This window comes from Rhinoraja longicauda, chromosome 6 (genome assembly GCF_053455715.1).
Source record: "Rhinoraja longicauda isolate Sanriku21f chromosome 6, sRhiLon1.1, whole genome shotgun sequence".
Taxonomy (NCBI): Eukaryota; Metazoa; Chordata; class Chondrichthyes; order Rajiformes; family Arhynchobatidae; genus Rhinoraja; species Rhinoraja longicauda.
The window spans coordinates 36,706,982-36,727,084 of NC_135958.1; the positions used below are offsets into that span (position 1 = coordinate 36,706,982).

Below are 20,103 nucleotides of genomic sequence, written 5' to 3' on the forward strand. Positions count from 1 at the left end.
GAGGTAACAAAAAAAAGATTGATTTTTCAGACTCGCTGGGAGTTTTGATTTACAGCTTTGGGTTACCTGGATACAGCATGTTTTAGTTTATTGCTTGTGCCAGTAAAGTCTGTGCTTGTCCACTGATTCATTTAATGAAACCAATGGCTTTTCCATGCAGAAAGCAAAGGCCTACTATGAAATAAGAAACTAACCCTGAGGTTGGTTAATCTATAACAGCATGGAATAATTGTAATACTTCCAACAGCTTGTGATGCACCAAGCAATTGTTTCTTTGTGAAGAATTTTGAAGTACTCAGTCTGACTTTATTTTATTTTAATTTTATTTTAACCAATTTTTTGAAAATTACAAAAGAACAGGAATTTGTGATACCTACGATTGAAAAAAACATGACCAGAAATAAAATAAGATCATTTGATTTAAATAACTGAAGAACTTTGCTATTTGACTTTTACACAAATGGAATATTACATAATTAAGCTTTTTGCAAAAGTGCAATGAATAAAATCAAATCTAACCCAGCTGCAATATTTATGAAGGCATTATTCAGTTGCTAAACAATGTTCCCTGAAATCAAATAAAAATTATGGATTGGACTCAATTTTATATGAGAGGCATTCTCCAACACAGTGTAGCTATTTTGGTGCTAAAAACATCCACCTAACTTTATCTTTGAACATGGCCATTAGTAAATCCAAGAAGGAGAGGTGAACAAAGCAGAGAAATCATGGTTAAACTCTGCCCATTTTAATGTATACTTTTCATTGATATGCAATTACTAGCTGTAATGGCAGTTTCTATATCTTCTCAAAGTCCAACTTCGATAGCCATTACTGCTCGGGGATGGAATGGAGCCTATGCACACACCGCACTCCGAGATAACAAAAACGAATCTTCCAAACGCTGTTTTTTGATTAATTGGTCTTTATTAAAGTAGCACAAATCAAAAGAGTAATTCATAACTTTTCGTTCTTATCAACTGTTTCTTCTTCAAGCAATACAGTAAAAATCGCGTAGTCGTTACCGTGTGGACCTTGTGAGTGTGGCAGACGTGAGTGTGACTGGTGCGGGCATGGTAAAAAACTGTATTCTTTCCATCCTCCGAGACTAAACTGACCCACAATCTCTGTCGCTATGCTAGCCTCCTCCCATGTGGACACTCCCCATTACGTATCAAATCACACCCACAAGCATGCAAAAAAGACAGAAACTAGAAATATTAAACATGGCCATAATATAATGACAGTAACTAAATTAAGCGTAAATGGCTCCTACACACCGGCCCCTAATTGTTCTGCGTATATGACGAAGCAATTACCAATAGATATTAAGAGCTATAAAAGCTTAATATTTATCAAAAACAAAAGTAATATACATTATATGTTGGTATTCAAACTTCCTTAGCGATTCTTCAATCTTCTCCTTCACCTTCTAGAAGCAGACATATCTTGGTTATTGGTCTTACCAAGATGTTGTCCTTAGTCTGAAGTCGTACAGTACGCACAAAACCTTTAACGTCTGACATGATCTCCAGTATCCTACCCATCAACCAATAACTTCGTGGTGCAGTAGAATCAACCACCCAAGACGTTATCACCTGGAATAAAATTTCTTCTCATTCTCAACCATCGTTGACGTTCTTGAATTAGAGGTAGGTATTCTTGTGTCCACCGTTTCCAAAAAAGGTCTGCCATATATTGTACCTGTCTCCATCTGCGTCTAACATACAAATCTTCCTTCACAAAGAGCCCAGGTGGTAACATTGGCTTGGTTTTCAATAAAAAGAATATGATTTGGTGTAAGTGCCTCCAGGTCACTCGGATCATCAGAACTCTTGGTAATGGGTCGGTCATTCAAAATTGCTTCAATTTCACAAAACAAAGTTTGCAATCCTTCATCATCCAGAACTTGTTGTTTAAGAACAGAGCGCAGCACATTTCGAACCATGCGAATCAATCGTTCCCGAACACCGCCGTGATGGGATCCCGCTGGGGGATTAAAGTTCCATCGTATCCCTTGCTGAAGCATATCATTCTGGATCTTGTTCTGATTCAAGCCTTTAAGCGCTTCTCTCAACTCTCTTTCCGCTCCAACAAAATTCGTACCATTATCTGATCTTAATGATAAAGCTTGACCTCGTCGACAAATAAATCTTCGTAATGCATGAATACAGGAGCCTGAGTCAAGTGTAGATGCAACTTCAAGATGTACCGCTCTACTTGCCATGTAAGTGAAGATTACACCATACCTTTTCACCAGACATCGTCCTCTTTTGACCTCGATAGGACCGAAATAATCAACTCCTACCTCTGTAAATGGAGGATTATCAGGTTGAATCTTTTCCAGAGGCAAGTCTGCCATTTTCTGTTCTCCAACTCTTCCTCGCTGATGTTTGCACACAACACAATTCTTTATAACCTTTCTTGCAGCGGAGTTACCTTTGACAATCCATTATTTTTTCGAAGTTTGGACAACATGTGATTTCTTCCTCCATGTCCGACCTGTTCATGAATATGTCGTAACAGCAATGTTGAAATGTGAAAGTCCTTTGAGAGAATAATAGGATGCTTAGCTTCTTCAGGCATCGCTAGTTTATTTAGGTGACCACCTACTCTCAGAAGTCCTTTATCCAGTATCGGGTCAAGCCTGTATAAACGATTACTTCTTTTAACACCATGTTCACCAGCTTGTAATGCTGATAGCTCTTCCTTATATTCTTGTCTTTGACAGAAAGAGATAACTGCATTTTCCGCCTTAAAAAGATCATCTGGACATAAACACTGTCCCCGGAATGATGCCTTAAAAACCTGCATCTCTCTGTCAACCTTTTCTTTCAGCTTGCCAGGATCCGATTCAAAGCTACTCATAGCAGCCCGCGTTTCCTTTCTCTTACAAGTCCACTGCAAAAGCATTGTTTTTAATTTAAGAAACCAAGCTACCACAGTCTTCAACTTATTCCATGATGAGAAATGGGTAATTATATAGTTTGTTGAATCCAATGGGTCCTTAATAATGGTGTTCACGAAGATGTCTTGCTTGATCTCCGGCTCATTAGCAGAGATTTCAGTTTCCAGGTTAAACTCTGGCCATTCTCGGTCTGGTTTACAGAGAAACTCTGGCCCATTGATCCATCTCTTACTGCTTAAAGAAGCAGTCTGCTGTTAATCCTCCAGAGGCTTCATCCGCAGGATTTTCCTTGGTATTAACATACTTCCACTGTGATACATTAGTAGCATCCCTTACAAAAGAGATCCTGTTTGCGACAAATGTTAGGAAACGTTTATTTTCATTGTTGATGTACCTAAGCACTGTCATGCTATCAGTCCAGAAGGTAGATTCCTCCAGCTTAAGCTGCAGTTCATTTTGCAGCAATATGTCAATTCTGACAGCTAAGACTGCGGCTGCAAGCTCCATTCTGGGAATCGTCATTTGCTTCAATGGAGCCACTCTGGCCTTTCCCATTAAGAATGCAGCATGTACCTCATTGTTAACATTTTCCAGTCTCAGATATGAAACAGTACCGTAACCACTTTCACTTGCGTCAGAAAAGTGATGCAGCTGTGCAAATCTGATTCGACCAAAGTTTGTAGGCTTCATACACCGGTCCACTCTGAACTCCGAGATCTTGTCGAGATCTTCTAACCACCCTGTCCATCGCCGAGAGAAGATTTGCGTTATACTCTCATCCCATCCAAGTTTCTTCTTACAGAGATCCTGCAAAATTAACTTGGCTGGTAGTGTAAATGGTGCAAGAAATCCCAAAGGGTCGTAAACAGAACCAATCACAGACAGGATGCCCCGTCTTGTACATGGTCGCTCCTGAATCGAAATTCTGAACTTGAACACATCTGTTTCAACGCACCAGTGCAATCCAAGTGCTCTCTCCATGGGCAGATTGTCTTTGTCCAAATCCAACTCCCAGGTCTCCTTGGCTCAGTTATCTAGTGGAATGGTTTCCAATACAGCACGGCTGTTGCTAATCCATTTCGATAGCATGAATCCACCCTTGAGGCAGAGGGAAGTCAAATGTTTTACCATTTGAATTGCTTCCTGTTCCGTAGACATGGATTTTGAACAATCGTCCACATAGAAATTGCTCTTTACTGTGTTTGTCACTTCTTCAGAAAAATTAGCTTTATTGTCCTCAGCGGTTTTCGTCAATGTGAAGTTTGCACAACTTGGTGATGACACTGGTCCAAAGAGATGTACCTTCATCCAGTATTCAACGAGATCTTGTTGTGCATCACCATCTGGCCACCATAGGAATCGCAAGGAGTCGACATGTTTTTCCGATACCTTGACCTGATGAAACATTGCATTGATATCCGCCATCAAAGCTACCGGCTCTTGTCTGAATCTGATGAGAACTCCGATGAGTGAGTTTGTTAAGTCTGGACCCTGCAGCAGTTGACACTTAAGTGATTTACCCTTCAAGACCGCAGCACAGTCGAAGACCACTCTTAATGTTCCTTTCTTTGAATGATACATCCCATGGTGTGGGATATACCAAAGCTTTCCATCACTTCGATTCAGCTGGTTTTCTGGCACCCTTTCGGCATAACCATTATCAATCATCTCTGTGAGGAAAGATGTATATTCATCATGAAATTTCGTATTCTTGCCAAACTTGCGTTTCAAATTCTGAATGCGATGTTCTGCAATGCAACGGTTATTCAGCAGACTAACCCTTTCTTGTTTAAAAGGTAAGTCTAGGCAATAGTGTCCTTCTATCATCTTTACTGAGTGATTCATAATTTCCAAGAATTTTACTTCTTCTCTGGACATTTCTTCTGATTCCTTGCTGGTTCTTTCATTGAAGTCGTGATTATATTGCTTGGTCAACAACTCCTCTAGATTTACAATAGATATTCGATTGACGGCAGCAGCAGTATAGTTATTCCTTTTCCTGCCTTTGATCCTTCTCAAGGAGCCATAGATAACCCATCCGAGTATGGTTCTCACAGCAAATGGTCCATCTCCTTGACTGGTAACAACCTTTCTAGGTTCTAATGCCTTCAAAGCATTCGTTCCGATAAGTAGGTCGATATCAGAATTTATTTTAGGTATCCTGACATCCTTCAAGTAAGGCCATTTTTCCAAGTCTTCTTGCTTAGGTATATTTGGATGAGAGACGGGCATAGTCTCTTGTGTAAACACATCAGATATTTGTATAAAATTGTCTTCCTCCAGACTAGATATTTCCATACTTATGATATGATAACTATCGTAGCATTTCTGACCATTCATGGTGTTCAAGAGAAGCTTAACCTTTTCTCCTGTAATGTCCAGCCTTCTCATCAAGCTTTCTGTGCATAAGGTAGCTGAACTTCCACTGTCCAAAAATGCGTATGTTTGCAACACTGTATTCCCCTCGCTACTCCTTACCTGTACTGGTAAGATGGAGAAAATACAGGTTTCTAGCCCGGCCCCAATATGTGCATTTAACTGAGGTGAGGCAACAACATCACTCGTAGCTGGCTTCTCCTTTTGTTCCATTTGCTCCGGCTTCTCGTTCGTATTCCTCTGTTCAATGTGAAGCAATTCAGGATGATCTTGTTTGCATATATTACAAGTTATCCAATTCCTGCAGTCTTTAACCATGTGTCCTTTCTTCAGACATCCATAACAGATTCCTTTCTCCTTCAAGAAGTCAATCTTATCTTTATATTCCTTTTTCTTGAATTTTCGACACCATCTCATAGTGTGACCAACTTCATTACATGAATAACAAAACCCTTGTGATTTAACGGTAGATACATCCTTTTTCATTCCGTCCTTCGTTTCTACGGGTATTACGGCAGCAGCAAAACTGCTTTCCCTTGGCCCTGATCGTCCCTTGGTTTTAGTAAAGGTAGAGCCTTTGACAGTTGCTGATTTAGGATCTTGAATATTCCCATAGCATAGGTCTGACATTAACCGTACTTCTCTTTCCATGAAATTCACCAGGTCAGGAAGCATGTCCTCTCTATCGTCAACCTCCTGTATCAGGCCTGCTTTATCTCTCCACTTTTCTCTAAGCCTGTAGGGCAGTTTTAGAACGATAGCCTTCATATTACTAACAACATTCATTTCTTCCATGTGGATGCTATTTCTCATTGAATTACAACAACCCCTAAGAAATATCGCAAACTCATGCAAAGCCTTCACATCTTCCGCCTTGACAACTGACCAAGCAAAGGACTTTTTCATGTATGCGTTAGCAATCTTCTGTTTGTTACCAAAATGCTCTTCCAGCAATTCTCTTGCCATTTGATAGCCCTCATCCGCAGGCAAATGTCGACAACTCTTAACAAGTTGCTTCGAATATCCGCTTGTGTATTGCTCCGGAAATCGTAAGCAATCTCTGTGACTTGTAGCTTTCATTTCCACTCCTTCTTCAAACGCTACTATGAAAGTTTCATATTGTAAAGGATCACCATCATATTTAGGAATTTCCTTTGGGGGTATGGTGACAGAAAGATTTTGGTGAACCATGAGCTCGCTGAGTCTCGTTTGATTCCTTACCAATTCATAGAATTCATTTTGAAATCCCTGGCCTAGTGCAGATCGATCCGGATAAATGTTGTCACGAGCCCCATAATCAGTTGTTTGTCTCTGGCTGGGTGCAGGTAGCTGATGAACAGGCCTCTGAGAAGAGTACTGGGTTGGCTCATTTCGAGCCATAACAGACATTCCAAAGGTAGGTTGCTTCGGTCTAGTTTTGTCGGCCATCCACTTACTCAGTGGCAGTTTGGCGTCACGAGACCAGACTGGCTCTGGCTGTGGGTTGACTTTAGCTGCTGTTTCCAGCTTAGTAGCTCTTCTTGGATTAAGGAACTCTTCTTCTGAGATACTCTTGAGCCGCATTTTGATCTTTGACCTTCCAGTACGTCCCTCCTTGCCCCAGCAGCTGCCAGCTTCATGACTATTTCCAACCGTTCCTTCTCTCTCTTCAGCTGTTCTTCTTGTCTTTTCAGCTGTTCTGCTTGTCTCTCAGCCTCTCTCTTCAGCTGTCTTCTTGTTCCTCAATCTCATAATTTTTCTCTAAGGCGGCAGCTTCTAGCGAGAGAGCAGCCATCTCAGCTTCAGCTTCCATTTGAGCAGAGACCCTCGTAGTTGAACTGGCTACAGAACCAGATTTACGTCTATATCTTCGCGTTGAAACGTTTGAGACACTATCCTGAGGTGTAATTCTTCTTCCACTTCAACACCTTGTTGCATCGCACCTTCTACTGTAGAGTGCAATGTTTGAGCTATGGTTTCAGACAACCACTTCTCCGCGTCAGCCATGAAACCATCAAAATAATTCACCCTCTCTTGGAACCACTGAGTGCCATTCGAGTTGCTCCTTTGGTAGTTGTAAACACAGTATTGAGTGTTGTTTTTCTCCAACCTCATGGCAAACGTTAAGTAGTTGATCCAGATTAGATTGTACAATGTTCGCATTCACAGCTGATTCCATTAGTTCCTTCTGATATTCAATTAATTTGATGACCTGCTTCCACAACTTGTCTCTCTCCTTCTGTTATCTTTCCAGATAGGCTGCCTGCCCTTTTTCCGAAAGCTTAATGTCTCTTTTCTCATATCTTCTTGATTTTTGCTCCGCATCTCCCTCCTGTGGCGGTTCTTCGTACTTACCTGATGGAAGATTCATGATGAATTGGTGCTTATCGCTATGTTCCAGAAACACCAGAAGAATTCAAAACAGAATGAGTATTTTTTCAAAACACATCATTAATTCCAAGGCTGAAAGTCTTCGGCCAGTACCTATGGTAAACAATCGCTAGCTGAGCACCTTATCTTGTAGGTTCACAACATCGTTAATTTTCAAGGTCGTGCTCTGCGAGTTTGGTTTTCTTATCTTCTCGTAGCATAAACAAGCTTCTTGTATCAAATAGTACTTCTGCAGAATTTTCTCACAGGCTTTTAAGTTTTTTAAACTTCTTAACTTAAAATTATGACTAAACAGTCGTCTACTCACGGTACCCGGCAATGAAGTCTTCAATCTTCTGATCATCCAGGTGTAGACCGTGTCAATTTGCCTTCGACCGGCCGGTTCTTTGTTCCATATTTCAGCTCTAATCCCAGGCAGAGATCCAGCTTCTTCTTCAGATCCACTGTTGAATTGGATTTTACTTGTAGAACAAGTCTTTCTTAGATTCTTCTGTCAGAATAGCTTTTTTTGCTCAAACTCCACTCGGAGAAACGTGTTTTGCTCTTATCTCCATTCAGAGAAAAGTTTTTTACTCTAGTGCAATGGCAGTTTCTATACCATCTCAAAGTCCAACTTCGATAGCCATTACTGCTCGGGGATGGAATGGAGGTATAGATTACACACACACCGCACTCTGAGATAATAAAAACAAATCTTCCAAACGTTGTTTCTTGATTAATTGGTCTTTATTAAAGTAGCACAAATCAAAAGAGTAATTCATAACTTTTCGTTCTTATCAACTGTTTCTTCTTCAAACAATACAGTAAAAATCGTGTAATCGTTACCGTGTGGTCCTTGTGAGTGTAGCTGGCTCGAGTGTGGCAATCGTGAGTGTGGCAGACGTGAGTGTGACTGGCGCGAGTGTGGTAAAAAGCTATTCTCTCCATCCTCCGAGACTAAACTGACCCACAATCTCTGTCGCTATGCTAGGCTCCTCCCATGTGGACACTCCCCATTACGTATCAAATCACACCCACAAGCATGAAAAAAGACAGAAACTAGAAATATTAAACATAGCCATAATACAATGACAGTAACTAAATTAAGCGTAAATGGCTCCTACACTAGCATTGGACTTGAATTAGAAAGATTAAAATAGCTCCATACTTGAAGCTGTTTGCAACACCACCTCAATGTGCCATTAAATGTCAACTATTTAGCATTTGCAGCCCAAATGCTACAGTTTGATGTGCAATTAGCCATATCAATGGAACAGCCATGTCACCAGAGAGAGATATTTTCAAATGAGGTCCAAAAATGCATAGTGCTTTACATGCTGAGGAATTTTTACCAAAGGCATAAATATTTTTCTAGTGGTACATTCCCAGGTTGGTTGTCATCCTGAACGATGGCCTTGACTTTAAGTGACTCTGAAGCAGATTGTAGAGCCTGGGAATTGATTGTCCAGTACAAGATAAGGTTTTTTTTACATTGAGGAGGGTCTAATATGGGGGACGTTGAGGAGCAGGGGATGTTCTTGCTTCTGCTGGACCACAACCACCGCTGTATTGGCACTCATGTTCTCCCAAAGCTGTCTCTTTTGAGATGCTCAACTTCCTGAAGCCTGGGAGACATGGGGCCATCTTTAAACCTGTAAAGGATGTTAATTACAAGGGTGATAGCTGTAATTCAAATATTTAAATCTCTGCTCTGGCTCCAGGATTATTCACTTCCTTAAAACCTAAGGTAGAGCAGACCGTGGTTGAATGCATTCATTGATGCTACAGGAGGACTATAGAGACTTTGGAGTGGATGCAGAATTATTTTCTAGTACATCTTTCGAATTACTTTTGTAATTCCCGTCAACCTTTTCCAAAGGATTATATGTGCACTTGTGGTACTTATATTATTAATCAAGCATAGCTTTAGCCTCGGAGATAGTACACCTTCCTGTGGCAATACAACAACTATAATATAACAAGAAAACACAAAGAGGTTTCAGCGTAAATATTCACAGTGCATCCAAAGAAAGTTTTTTTTATTCTGAGTGCACATACATAAAATGCTATGAGCTATCTAAAAATGGTTCCACTGTCAACTTCAAAAGCAAAATTCTGAAATAGAAATACAGAAACCTGAAAATACTCAGCAGGGCAGGAAACATTTGTGGAGAAAGAAACTGAATTAATATTTCAAGCTGAAGACCTTTCGCCAGAGCTTAGAACAGTCAGAAAAGAAACACGTGTTAAGTTGCAGAGATAATGAGGGGTGCAGGAAATAAAAGGGAAACAGCTCATCTTCAAACTATCCATATTCTTGCCTTCCAGACTCAAGGTTTAATTCAGCAATTTCTGATAATCCCCCATTCTGACTTTATATCTTACATTCACAGCGTTCAGATTTTTTTCTTTCACTGGCAAATCCAGATTTCACGAGTCTCCCCATACTTACACCTCCTTCACATATTTCTTGTTATATATCGGCTTTACCATCACTGAGAGTGTCATTCAACCTCTCCTAGTTTCCATCCTATCCTTGTCCTCTCCACCCTGCTCACTTCCAGGTAAGTTAATTTTAAACTTGCTTCTAATTTTTCTCAGTTTAGGCTTTAACTTGAAACATTGGGTGTTAGATCCGCTGAATATTTCCATCATTCCTGATTTTATTCTATTGCAAACTTGGTGGGCATCTGAAGTAAAAACAGAAAAGGCTGCAAATACTCAGTAGGTAAAGCAGCATCTGAGGGCAGAGAAAAAAAATCAAGTTAATGTTTCAAGTGTAATGAAAAATCCTGTTTGACCTGTTAAGAACTTGCAGCATTTCCGTTTTTACCTTGTATGATTATTTCCTTCTAAACCAATGTTTTGTTTTGAATTCCAGGCTGATGATTGGGAAGAAAATGGAGTAAAACTCCAAACAGACTTTGCTTCCTACAAAGCTACACATAGTCATGCTGATGCAGAGTACGATTTCCAGGTTACTCATCTTGAACAACTGAAGAAGGTAAGGCATTCCATTCCTTTATCTTCATTCGTTGCAGAATAACTTGTTTTGCATTGCTTTTGATCTCAAAGTAAGAGATGCATGAGAACTATAGAGCATGATGTGAAACCTGTTATCATCTTGAATTAATATCGCATTAAGGGAGGAATCGTTTCTGCAATTGCTAAAATACACAAAATATATTGCAAATTCTGTGGAATAATGTGCAAGAAAACTCGGTGCATTAGATTGAAATTACATAAAGTTACATTGAATTTACAATACCAAAATAATTAATTTGGCTCAAAAGATCTACACTATTTCTGCTCCACATGATCCTCTTCCCATTATGTCCCAATTACTTTTTACTCCTTTCACCACTCAATATGTCGACAAGTTCCACATTAACATCTATACGATAAAGGCTTTCTAAATGTTTGCTTTAATTTGATTGCAGCCATCTTATATCTGTTTCCCAGTTCCACTGCCTAGATTGCATTTGCTCCAATGATGAAACTTCCCACTTTCCTTTGAGATGTTTTCCATTTTGCTGCCCTGTAGCTTCTCCTCCACTGTAGTAACAGCGCCTTTCAAGAGTCAAATGTTTAATTGTCGGCAGTACAAAGGCCCATAAACATCAATGCACATGGATAATATATAATACACAAAAAATAAATTACTTAATGCTAGTGCCTACCACAATACCAGTCCGAAGACAGTCCACACTTCGTAGGTTAATGTTGTGTATAGTTCAAGAACCCAGTGGTTTGTTGGGAAGAAGCTGTTCTTGAACGTGGTGATCACAGTTTTCAGACTCTTATACATTCTTCCCAATGGTAAGAGGTAAATGAGTGTGGCCAGGGTGGCGTGGGTCTGAGATGATGCTGGCTGTCTTTTTAAGGCAGCGTCTCCTGTAGATCCCTTTGATGGTGGGGAGATCCGTACTGTGAGGAATTGGGTGGTGTCCACCACTTTTTGTAATCTCCTTCATTCCTGGGCATTCTAGTTTCTGAACCACTGTCCATGCAACCAGCCAACATGTCCTCTACCATATGCCTATAAAATTTAAAGAGAGTATTCAATAAGATTTTCATTAAGATTGAAATAAGAGGACATTCAATAGGATTTTCGATCTGCCTCCTATTCTTTGATTCATCATTACTTGATATTCATCGAACAACAGTGGTGCCATCGGCAAATTTAACTCTGGTGTTGGAAGTGCATCTGCCTATACAGTAATTGGAATAGAGTGAGTAGAGCAGGGGGCTGAGCACATAGCCCGAAGGTGTTCCTGTGTTGATGGTTAATGAGGAGAAGTGTCATTGCCAATTCATACTGATTGCAGTCTGCCATTGAGGAAGTTAAGGATCCAGTTAAATAGAGATGACCAGGGACCCAGTTTCCTGAGTTTGATGACAAGTTGGAGGGGATAATGGTGTTGAACGCAGAGCTGTAGTCGATATACAGCAGAACACTATCATGGAGACTGCTTTGGCAAGCTTTTCTTTTTGTAATTAAACTCATCTGTGGAGTTACATTAAGCTTTAGATTTTAGGAATATTGGCATCAGAAAATATATCAGTACTTTTAAATAAGGCTGTCTCTGTCACCCTTATAAGAAAATTTACATTTTGCATGGATTTCAAAGGTTAAATCTATATCCAAAGCTTTAGGAACATGGATTCATTGTTTTCAGCTGGGAAATACATGAAGAAGTATTTGTGACGTTGCCTTCAAATAATTTTGATGTATTTGACTTGATGTATTTGTTTTTCCACTAACCCTTGGGACTACTAGTATATTTTGATTGCTTTATCAGCTATCGATAGACAGTAGAGTAAACCAAAATTTATTTTTGCAGTTTTTATGATGATATTCTTTTTATTTTTGTTTAACTAATATCAAAAGTCCATCGGGGATTTTCTAAAACAATTTCCTGCCATGTTTTCAGTCCAAAAATGATAATGCTGTCTTAAACATAAACCAAAGTAATGAGCCAGTGCTAAAATCTCGAAAGTATAAGTTGAGCAAGATTGGCCAAAATTAAATGCCAATTGGGCTCTTTGTATTCCAGTTCCTTTTTCTTAACCAACATGGAATTCAAGACATTTATTTTGGGAGGGGAATAAAGGCAGATGAAGCAAAATTCAAATGAAAGAGAGCAGGCTAGTTGACACAAGGCACCCCCCTCCCTGACACCATAACATCGAGAATGAATAACTTATGTAAAGCAAACACATATATATTGTCCACATTAACGTTTCTAGTACTAATCGCAGGCAGATGCATTAATTTCCCATTCTACTAATTGGATTGTTCCCATTCCAATATTTCAATTATTATTTATTATCCTTTTAAACAAACAAAATAATAATACTGGTGATGTGCAAAATTATTGATTGTCACATAAAGCAGTTTATTCAGACAGGAAAGGATAAGATCTTTTATAAATATTTTTGATTGATGATTGCAGAGCATTTGGTTGTTCTTTTGCAATTTGTGTATTATTCATTTTTATTTGACAGGATTTAAGGTGCTTAAAAGTGAAGTATTAGCCTATTCAATAAAAAGTATTAATATGATATAATGTTGACCAGCAGAACTGGCAAATTTGTACCATTACATCCAAAGAAGTGATTCCATTCCTTGTAAAAAGATTTACAGCATTTTGCTGCAGATTTTAAGTCTTGCAAGTAAAATTGATAACTTTAAGGAACATGGAATAATTGTTTTCAGCTAAAACACATGCGGAGTGGCACATGGTATTGTCTCCAAATAGTTTTGTAGATTGTCTTGTTATTTAGTTACCATCTACTTGTTCACCAGTGAGCCTGCTAATGTGGTTTTGATATTAATCAACTTTCAGCGGTCTGAAGTACTGTGGAAGAATATTTGTTTCAGATGCTTTTGTGGTATTGATCTTAAATACTTTCATTCAGAGAATCCATATCCAATATCAGAAGCCCAACTTTTCTAAAACAATTTCTGTCATGCCTGTATTTCTATTTAAAATGTTACCTGTTTAATATCATCTTTGATTGTTCCTAAGATGTGGTGCTTTTCACACATTTTTCTCATTTTACGCTTCCACCTCTTAATTCTTTCTGCCTGCACCCTCTCCAATCTTCCATACATAGTTATAGTAACTACAGCCCAATGAGAAAATACAAACAACTACGAGGGGCTATTTAAGCACTGATTAGTCATGTTTCTCTTGGCTATTAACCTGTCATTGGTGCACTTTACAGATTACAGAGTGACAAACCCATGCAGCAAGGTTCACTCGCACATGTAGGCTCATGAGCACAGTCATCATGGATTACAGGATTTAGTGCAAGTCAGAACAAGTTAGAACAAGGGTGACAGCTTCACAGCTCCAGCGACCAAGTTTAATCATGACCGGCATTGTTGGTGTAGAGTTTGCTCATTCTTCCAAAGACCATGTGGATTTCTTCCGGGTTCAATTTCCTCCTACATCCCAAAGATGTGCGGTTTGGTAGTTTACTCAGTGACTGAAAACTGTATGTAGTTAGATGGCAGAATCTGGGGAGGGAGAGGAGAAATTGATAGGAATGTGGGAAATAAAATAGGATTTGTGTAGGTGAGTGTCAGATCCTCCATTGGCTTGTTTCAAAATTACATTTAACGCATTTTGGAGCTAATATATTTAAGGTTTTGTAATTCTAAGAGATATCTACTAATGCCAAAAATGGTGAGAAGTGCATTGGGGTTGCAGCCAAGATGAGAATGACAAATTAATTCTTTATATCATTGTTTATTAAGAGAGATAATATCAATATTGTTCAGTACTGCCTTCAACCACTGAAGGTCACCTCACCTTCTGTCTCCTTTCTCTGTTCATTTATTTATTTACTTATTTATCTATTTATTCATTTCCCTATGTTCTCAAAATCTCTGTAAAGCGTCTTTGAGTATATGAAAAGCGCTATATAAATAAAATGCATTATTATTATTATTATTAATATAAGTGGGGATAGTAGAGATATCAGATGTGGTGAAAATTGGTAGGTAGAATGTACGGGAGAAATATTGTTGGTGTGGATGTATTGTCAACAGCAAATGTCTAACATTACAAGTTGCTGAAGGAATTTGGGGTTGATGTAGATTTAAGGGCTAGCCATAATCCATCTTCTAGTTTCCCCGAGAGCTAAAGGAAATGTTGGGGCTTTGGAAAGTGGAAAATGCAACACTGTTGTTCTAGAAAGGAAATGGGAACATACCTTAACAATGTAGACGAATATTGGTGTGGGTAACCTTTTGAGAACAGTAATCAGCAAAATCATTAACATTAACTCACATTGGGAGAAGTTTGAGTTAATGAAGGGGGGGAGTCAGCATGGATTTGCGAAAAAGCTAATTGTGTCTGAATAACTCAACCAAACTTTTGATTAAAGTAATAGAGAGGATTGCTGAAGGGAATGCAGTAAATGCTTCGATATAGATGTTAACAAAGGAATTGATAAAGTAAATATAAAAGGCCAATAAACAAAATTAAGGCTCATGGAATAGGAGGATCAGTGACAGCTTTGAAAAAAAACAAGCCAAGGATAAAAACAATAAGTTAAACAATATATTAAACCAATAATGGTTGTATTCAGACTGGAGCATGGCAAACAGGGATGTTCCCAAAGTGTTATAATGAGATCACTGTGTTTTTGTTATGTGTAAATGATTTGAACTTGGGATTACTGAGTAAAGTTTCAAACTCTGCTGAGGATATTCATTTGGAGGGTGGCACCTTGGTGTAGTGGGAGAGCTACTGCTTTACAGCGCCAGAGACCCAGGTTCGATCCTGACCACGGGATTGTCTGTACGGAGATTGTACTTGACCTGCTTGGGTTTTCTCCGAAATGTTCGGTTTCCTCTCTCACAGCAAAGACGTACAGATTTGTAGGTTAATTGACTTGGTGTAAATGTAAATTGTCCCTCGTGTGTATAGGATAGTGTTGATGTGCGGGGATTGCTGGTCGGTGCGGACTCAGTGGGCTGAAGGGCCTGTTTCCGGGCTGTATCTCTAAACTAAACTATAGTAATGATGATGCCAATTAACAGTTGCAAAACATAAATAGGGTAAGTGGAATGATAGATAAAAAAATCAATGTGAAGGAGCATAAGGCGATGGGTTGGGGTAAGACAATGTAGACTAAATGACAGTTTTAAAAGGTACTAGACCAAATGGACCCGTTGGGCCCAAACCTTTCCTGCACTGGTGCAGCACCCTCTCCTCCCCCACTCCCCCTCCCCTCCACTCCCCCTCCCCTCCACTCCCCCTCCCCTCCACTCCCCCTCCCCTCCACTCCCCCTCCCCTCCACTCCCCCTCCCCTCCACTCCCCCTCCCCTCTCCCCCCTCTCCCCCCCCCACCCACTCCCCCCCTCCTTCCTCCCCCTCCCCTCTCCCCCCTCCCCCTCCTCCCCTACCCTCCCCTTCCCTCCCTCCACCCTCCCACCCCCTCTCCCCCCTCCCTCCCCCTCTCCCCCCCCCTCCCCCTCCCCCCCTCCCCCTCCCCTCCCCCCAACCCCCTTCCTTCCCCCCTTCCCCTCCCCCCCACTCCATCCCCCTCAACCCCCTCTTATCCCTCCTGCCTCCACCCCCACCCTCCTTCCCCCTCCCTCCCTAGGAGATAGATTTAAAATTTAAAATGTGAATAACTTTAAAAATATAACACCAATTTCAATGAAACTTCTTCCATTAGCACCAAAGGAACGACAGTGAGTAAGGTGGGCCTAAAATTGTTGCGTTATCGTGTACCGTTTGGCTGTAGTTCAGGAACAAACAAACAAGAGTTTTAGTATATAGATACAGGAAATGGAAGGTTCTGGGTGCATAAATCTTTAGAGGGCATATTGCGAAGGTAGTTGGTGACATATATTCGACTTTATAAACTAATGTGTCTGAATGCAATAGAAGCGAGGTTATAATTAACATTTATTAAACTTTGATTAAGACACAACTGTGGTATTATATCCAGATGTGGACATGGCACTGCAGGAGCAATGCGGAGGTCCTTGGGAGAGTGCAGAAGGATCCACTAGGTATGAGGGATTTTAGCCACATAGTAAAATTAGAGAAGTTGAGCTTATCTTTCTTCGAGTGGAGGAAATGAAAAGGAGATTTGATAGAGAAATAGCAATTTTCAGCAGGTGTTGTAAAGATAGGCAAAGAAAAGGTGTTCCCTTTAGCTAATGGTGCAAGCACAAAGGACACAATTAAAGGCTTTGGGAAAGAGGCACGGGAGAAAGCAAGGAAGAATGGGTTTTTTTGCACATTAATTGGTAATGACTTGTAGCTCACTGCTCGGAGAATGGTGGAAGCTGTTTTCATCATTAATTGAAGTCATTTCATGTGCTGCTTAATAAATACTCTCAGGTATCTCATATTCCCAATGTAATGAATAACAAAATAACAAAATATTACAAAACAATTTATGCCACCAGATTCTCAGGAAGATTACTGAGATACTCAATTAAAATGCCTTCATGTTCATATCGCACACAGATAGAATATTATCAATTAAAATAAATAATCTTGCATAGATCATTAACTGTACGCCATCTGGTGAAATAAATATTTTTGCTCTACCTTGTTGAACATGTAAAATATCTACAGGATCATGATAAATGCTTTATTATTTCAATGGGAACTGCTCATTGTCATTGGGTTCCCTCAAAATACTGGATACCAGCAATGCCTAGCTGCACTTCTCCAGGTTTTGAACTCAAGTCATGTAAAGACAATAAATATGACTGATGTTCATTGAATTATGTGGCATAATGACATATTTGTTATAGAAACCACTTTGAAAACCTGTAATTTTTGTTTAGTATGCTACAAGCAGGCAGTGAGGGAGAAAAGAACAAGGATCATAAGCTGAACCAGCTTATCTATCATATAGTCGTGACAATTCTGTGTATGGAGAGAGTAACTTTACTGTATGAAGGAGAACATACATTATTGCTAATCAAATCATTCTTGGATTCCAGAATGTTGCACAAGCTAATAGCTGGAACTCTGAACATTTTCACGTCGAGATTATCTTGCTTTACGATCTGAAAATATTTTCCAAGAAACCAAATCAGTATTTATCAGAAATAAAAGAAATGGTTGATAATTATATCAATTCATCTGCTTTTCTTAAGCCAGGTCATTTCTTTCCTGGAATGTTCCAATACTTGATTTCAATTCTTAACAATGTCCATTCAGAAATAAAAGGGAGGATATGATCCCTATTGTGTTTGATTTCTGTGGACAGAAATAGAAATCGGAGCCCACTGCCAGACCTAACTCATTATCAGTATATAAACGAGATGTGTGCAAGATTCAAGATTCAAGATATCTTTATTTGTCATCCAAAAAACAATTTTTTTGGACGAAATTTAGTCACCCACAGTCCAACAATAAAAGCAATAAAATAAGCAAATTACACAACCCCAACCAACACACAAAAAAAAGAAACATCCATCACAGTGAGTCTCCTCCAGTCCCCTCCTCACTGTGATGGAAGGCCAGCATGTGTGCACTACAATGGGATTAACACTAACTCCATTATTTTTGAGACAATGTCACAGGAGAAGTAAACAAATTACTTTAGTAAAGTGAGACGGGTGAAATGTGCAATTTTAAAATCTTTATTTCTAGTTCATCCAATTGCTTTGGTTTTGTTCAACTGTTGGAGTTGAGTAAAGATGCTGAATTATTACCAATCAAGTCATCCTTTAAAAAAAAATTGTACTTCCAGGATTTTGCACAAGCCAATACTCAGAACACTGAACGTTTTCAGGAAATCAAAAAATATCAAGAAACGGTGCATCAAATGAACCTGCAGCTAAATGCTGTAACAGAACAAAAGAATAATGGTAATATCCTCCGTGTCAATTGGTTTTCTCTCTGTATAAAGAGAACTTAGAAAAGGCAATGAGATGCAATGAAACTGGAAAAGCACTGCAGCATGTCTGCTTCCTGCAGGCAGGGCTGCGGGATGCCATGGTGATTTTAAACAGGGAACTTCATTTAAACATATCTGGCTCACTTCTTGCCTGGAATACAGTGAAGAGAGTGCACAGCTAGCAACAAGTGAAAATCAGTATGGCCCTTGGCTGACAATTGGTTGCCTGTTAAGTGACCAGGAACTGTTTTGGGAGCAAGGGGGCTTTTAGAGTTTGGTAGGCGGGCTGTTACCAGTCGTTCTGGTCCCATGAAGAAAAGATTTATATCCACCTTATGTTTGACATATCCACCTTATGTTTGACATATCCACCTTATGTTTGACATATCCACCTTATGTTTGATATATCCACCTTATGTTTGACATATCCACCTTATGTTTGACATATCCACCTTATGTGTGACATACTTATGCTTTTGCCTGCATGGAAATTGTGGCATGATGGAGGACAGGAAGGTTTGGGGATGTAAGGAAGAAGCAGATAGACACAAAATGCTGGAGTAACTCAGCGGGATAGGCAGCATCTCTGGACAATAGACAATAGGTGCAGGAGTAGGCCATTCGACCCTTCAAGCCAGCACCACCATTCATTGTGATCATGGGTGATCATTCACAATCAGTACCCCGTTCCTGCCTTCTCCCCATACCCCCTGACTCCGCTATATTTAAGACCTCTATCTAGCTCTCTCTTGGAAGCATCCAGAGAACTGGCCTCCACTGCCTTCTGAGGCAGAGAATTCCACAGATTTACAACTCTCTGAGTGAAAAAGTTGTTCCTCATCTCCATTCTAAATGGCCTACCCCTTATTCTTAAATTATGGACCCTAGTTCTGGACTCCCCCAACATTGGGAACATGTTTCCCGCCTCTAACGTGTCCAATCTTAATAATCTTGTATGTTTCAATATGATCCCCTCTCATCCTTCTAAATTCCAGCATAAACAAGCCTAGTCGCTCCATTCTTTCAACATACGACAGTCCCGCCATTCCGGGAATTAACCCAGTGGCAATTAACCTATGCTTCACGCCCTCAATAGCAAGAATGTCTTTCCTCAAATTTGGAGACCAAAACTGCACACAGTACTCCAGGTACGGTCTCACTAGGGCCCTGTACAACTGCAGAAGGACCTCTTTGCTCCTATACTCAACTCCTCTTGTCATAAAGGCCAACATGCCATTAGCTTTCTTCACTGCCTGCTGTACCTGCATGCTAACTTTAAGCGACTGATGAACAAGGACACCCAGATCTGTTTGAACTTTCCCATTTCCTGACTTGACACCATTCAGATAATAATCTGCCTTCCTGTTCTTACCACCAAAGTGGATAACCTCACATTTATCCACATTAAACTGCATCTGCCATGCATCTGCCCACTCACACAACCTGTCCAAGTCACCCTGCATCCTCATAACATTCTCCTCATAGTTCACACTGCCACCCAGCTTTGTGTCATCCGCAAATTTGCCATCGTGCATCCTCTTTAAATATGTGTAAATAAGGGGACTTTCCACCTGTGAGCAGG

General features: G+C 39.9%; 1 protein-coding gene across 1 annotated transcript in view; it reads left to right on the forward strand.

Moving 5' to 3' along the window:
- Positions 1-20,103, forward strand: part of pmfbp1 (polyamine modulated factor 1 binding protein 1) — a 549,552-nt gene that overhangs the window by 421,184 nt on the left and 108,265 nt on the right. Inside the window, exons 27-28 of the mRNA XM_078400784.1 lie at positions 10,515-10,637; positions 18,375-18,492. Coding sequence (XP_078256910.1) covers positions 10,515-10,637; positions 18,375-18,492 — 241 coding nt within the window. The remainder of the gene's footprint in view (positions 1-10,514; positions 10,638-18,374; positions 18,493-20,103) is intronic.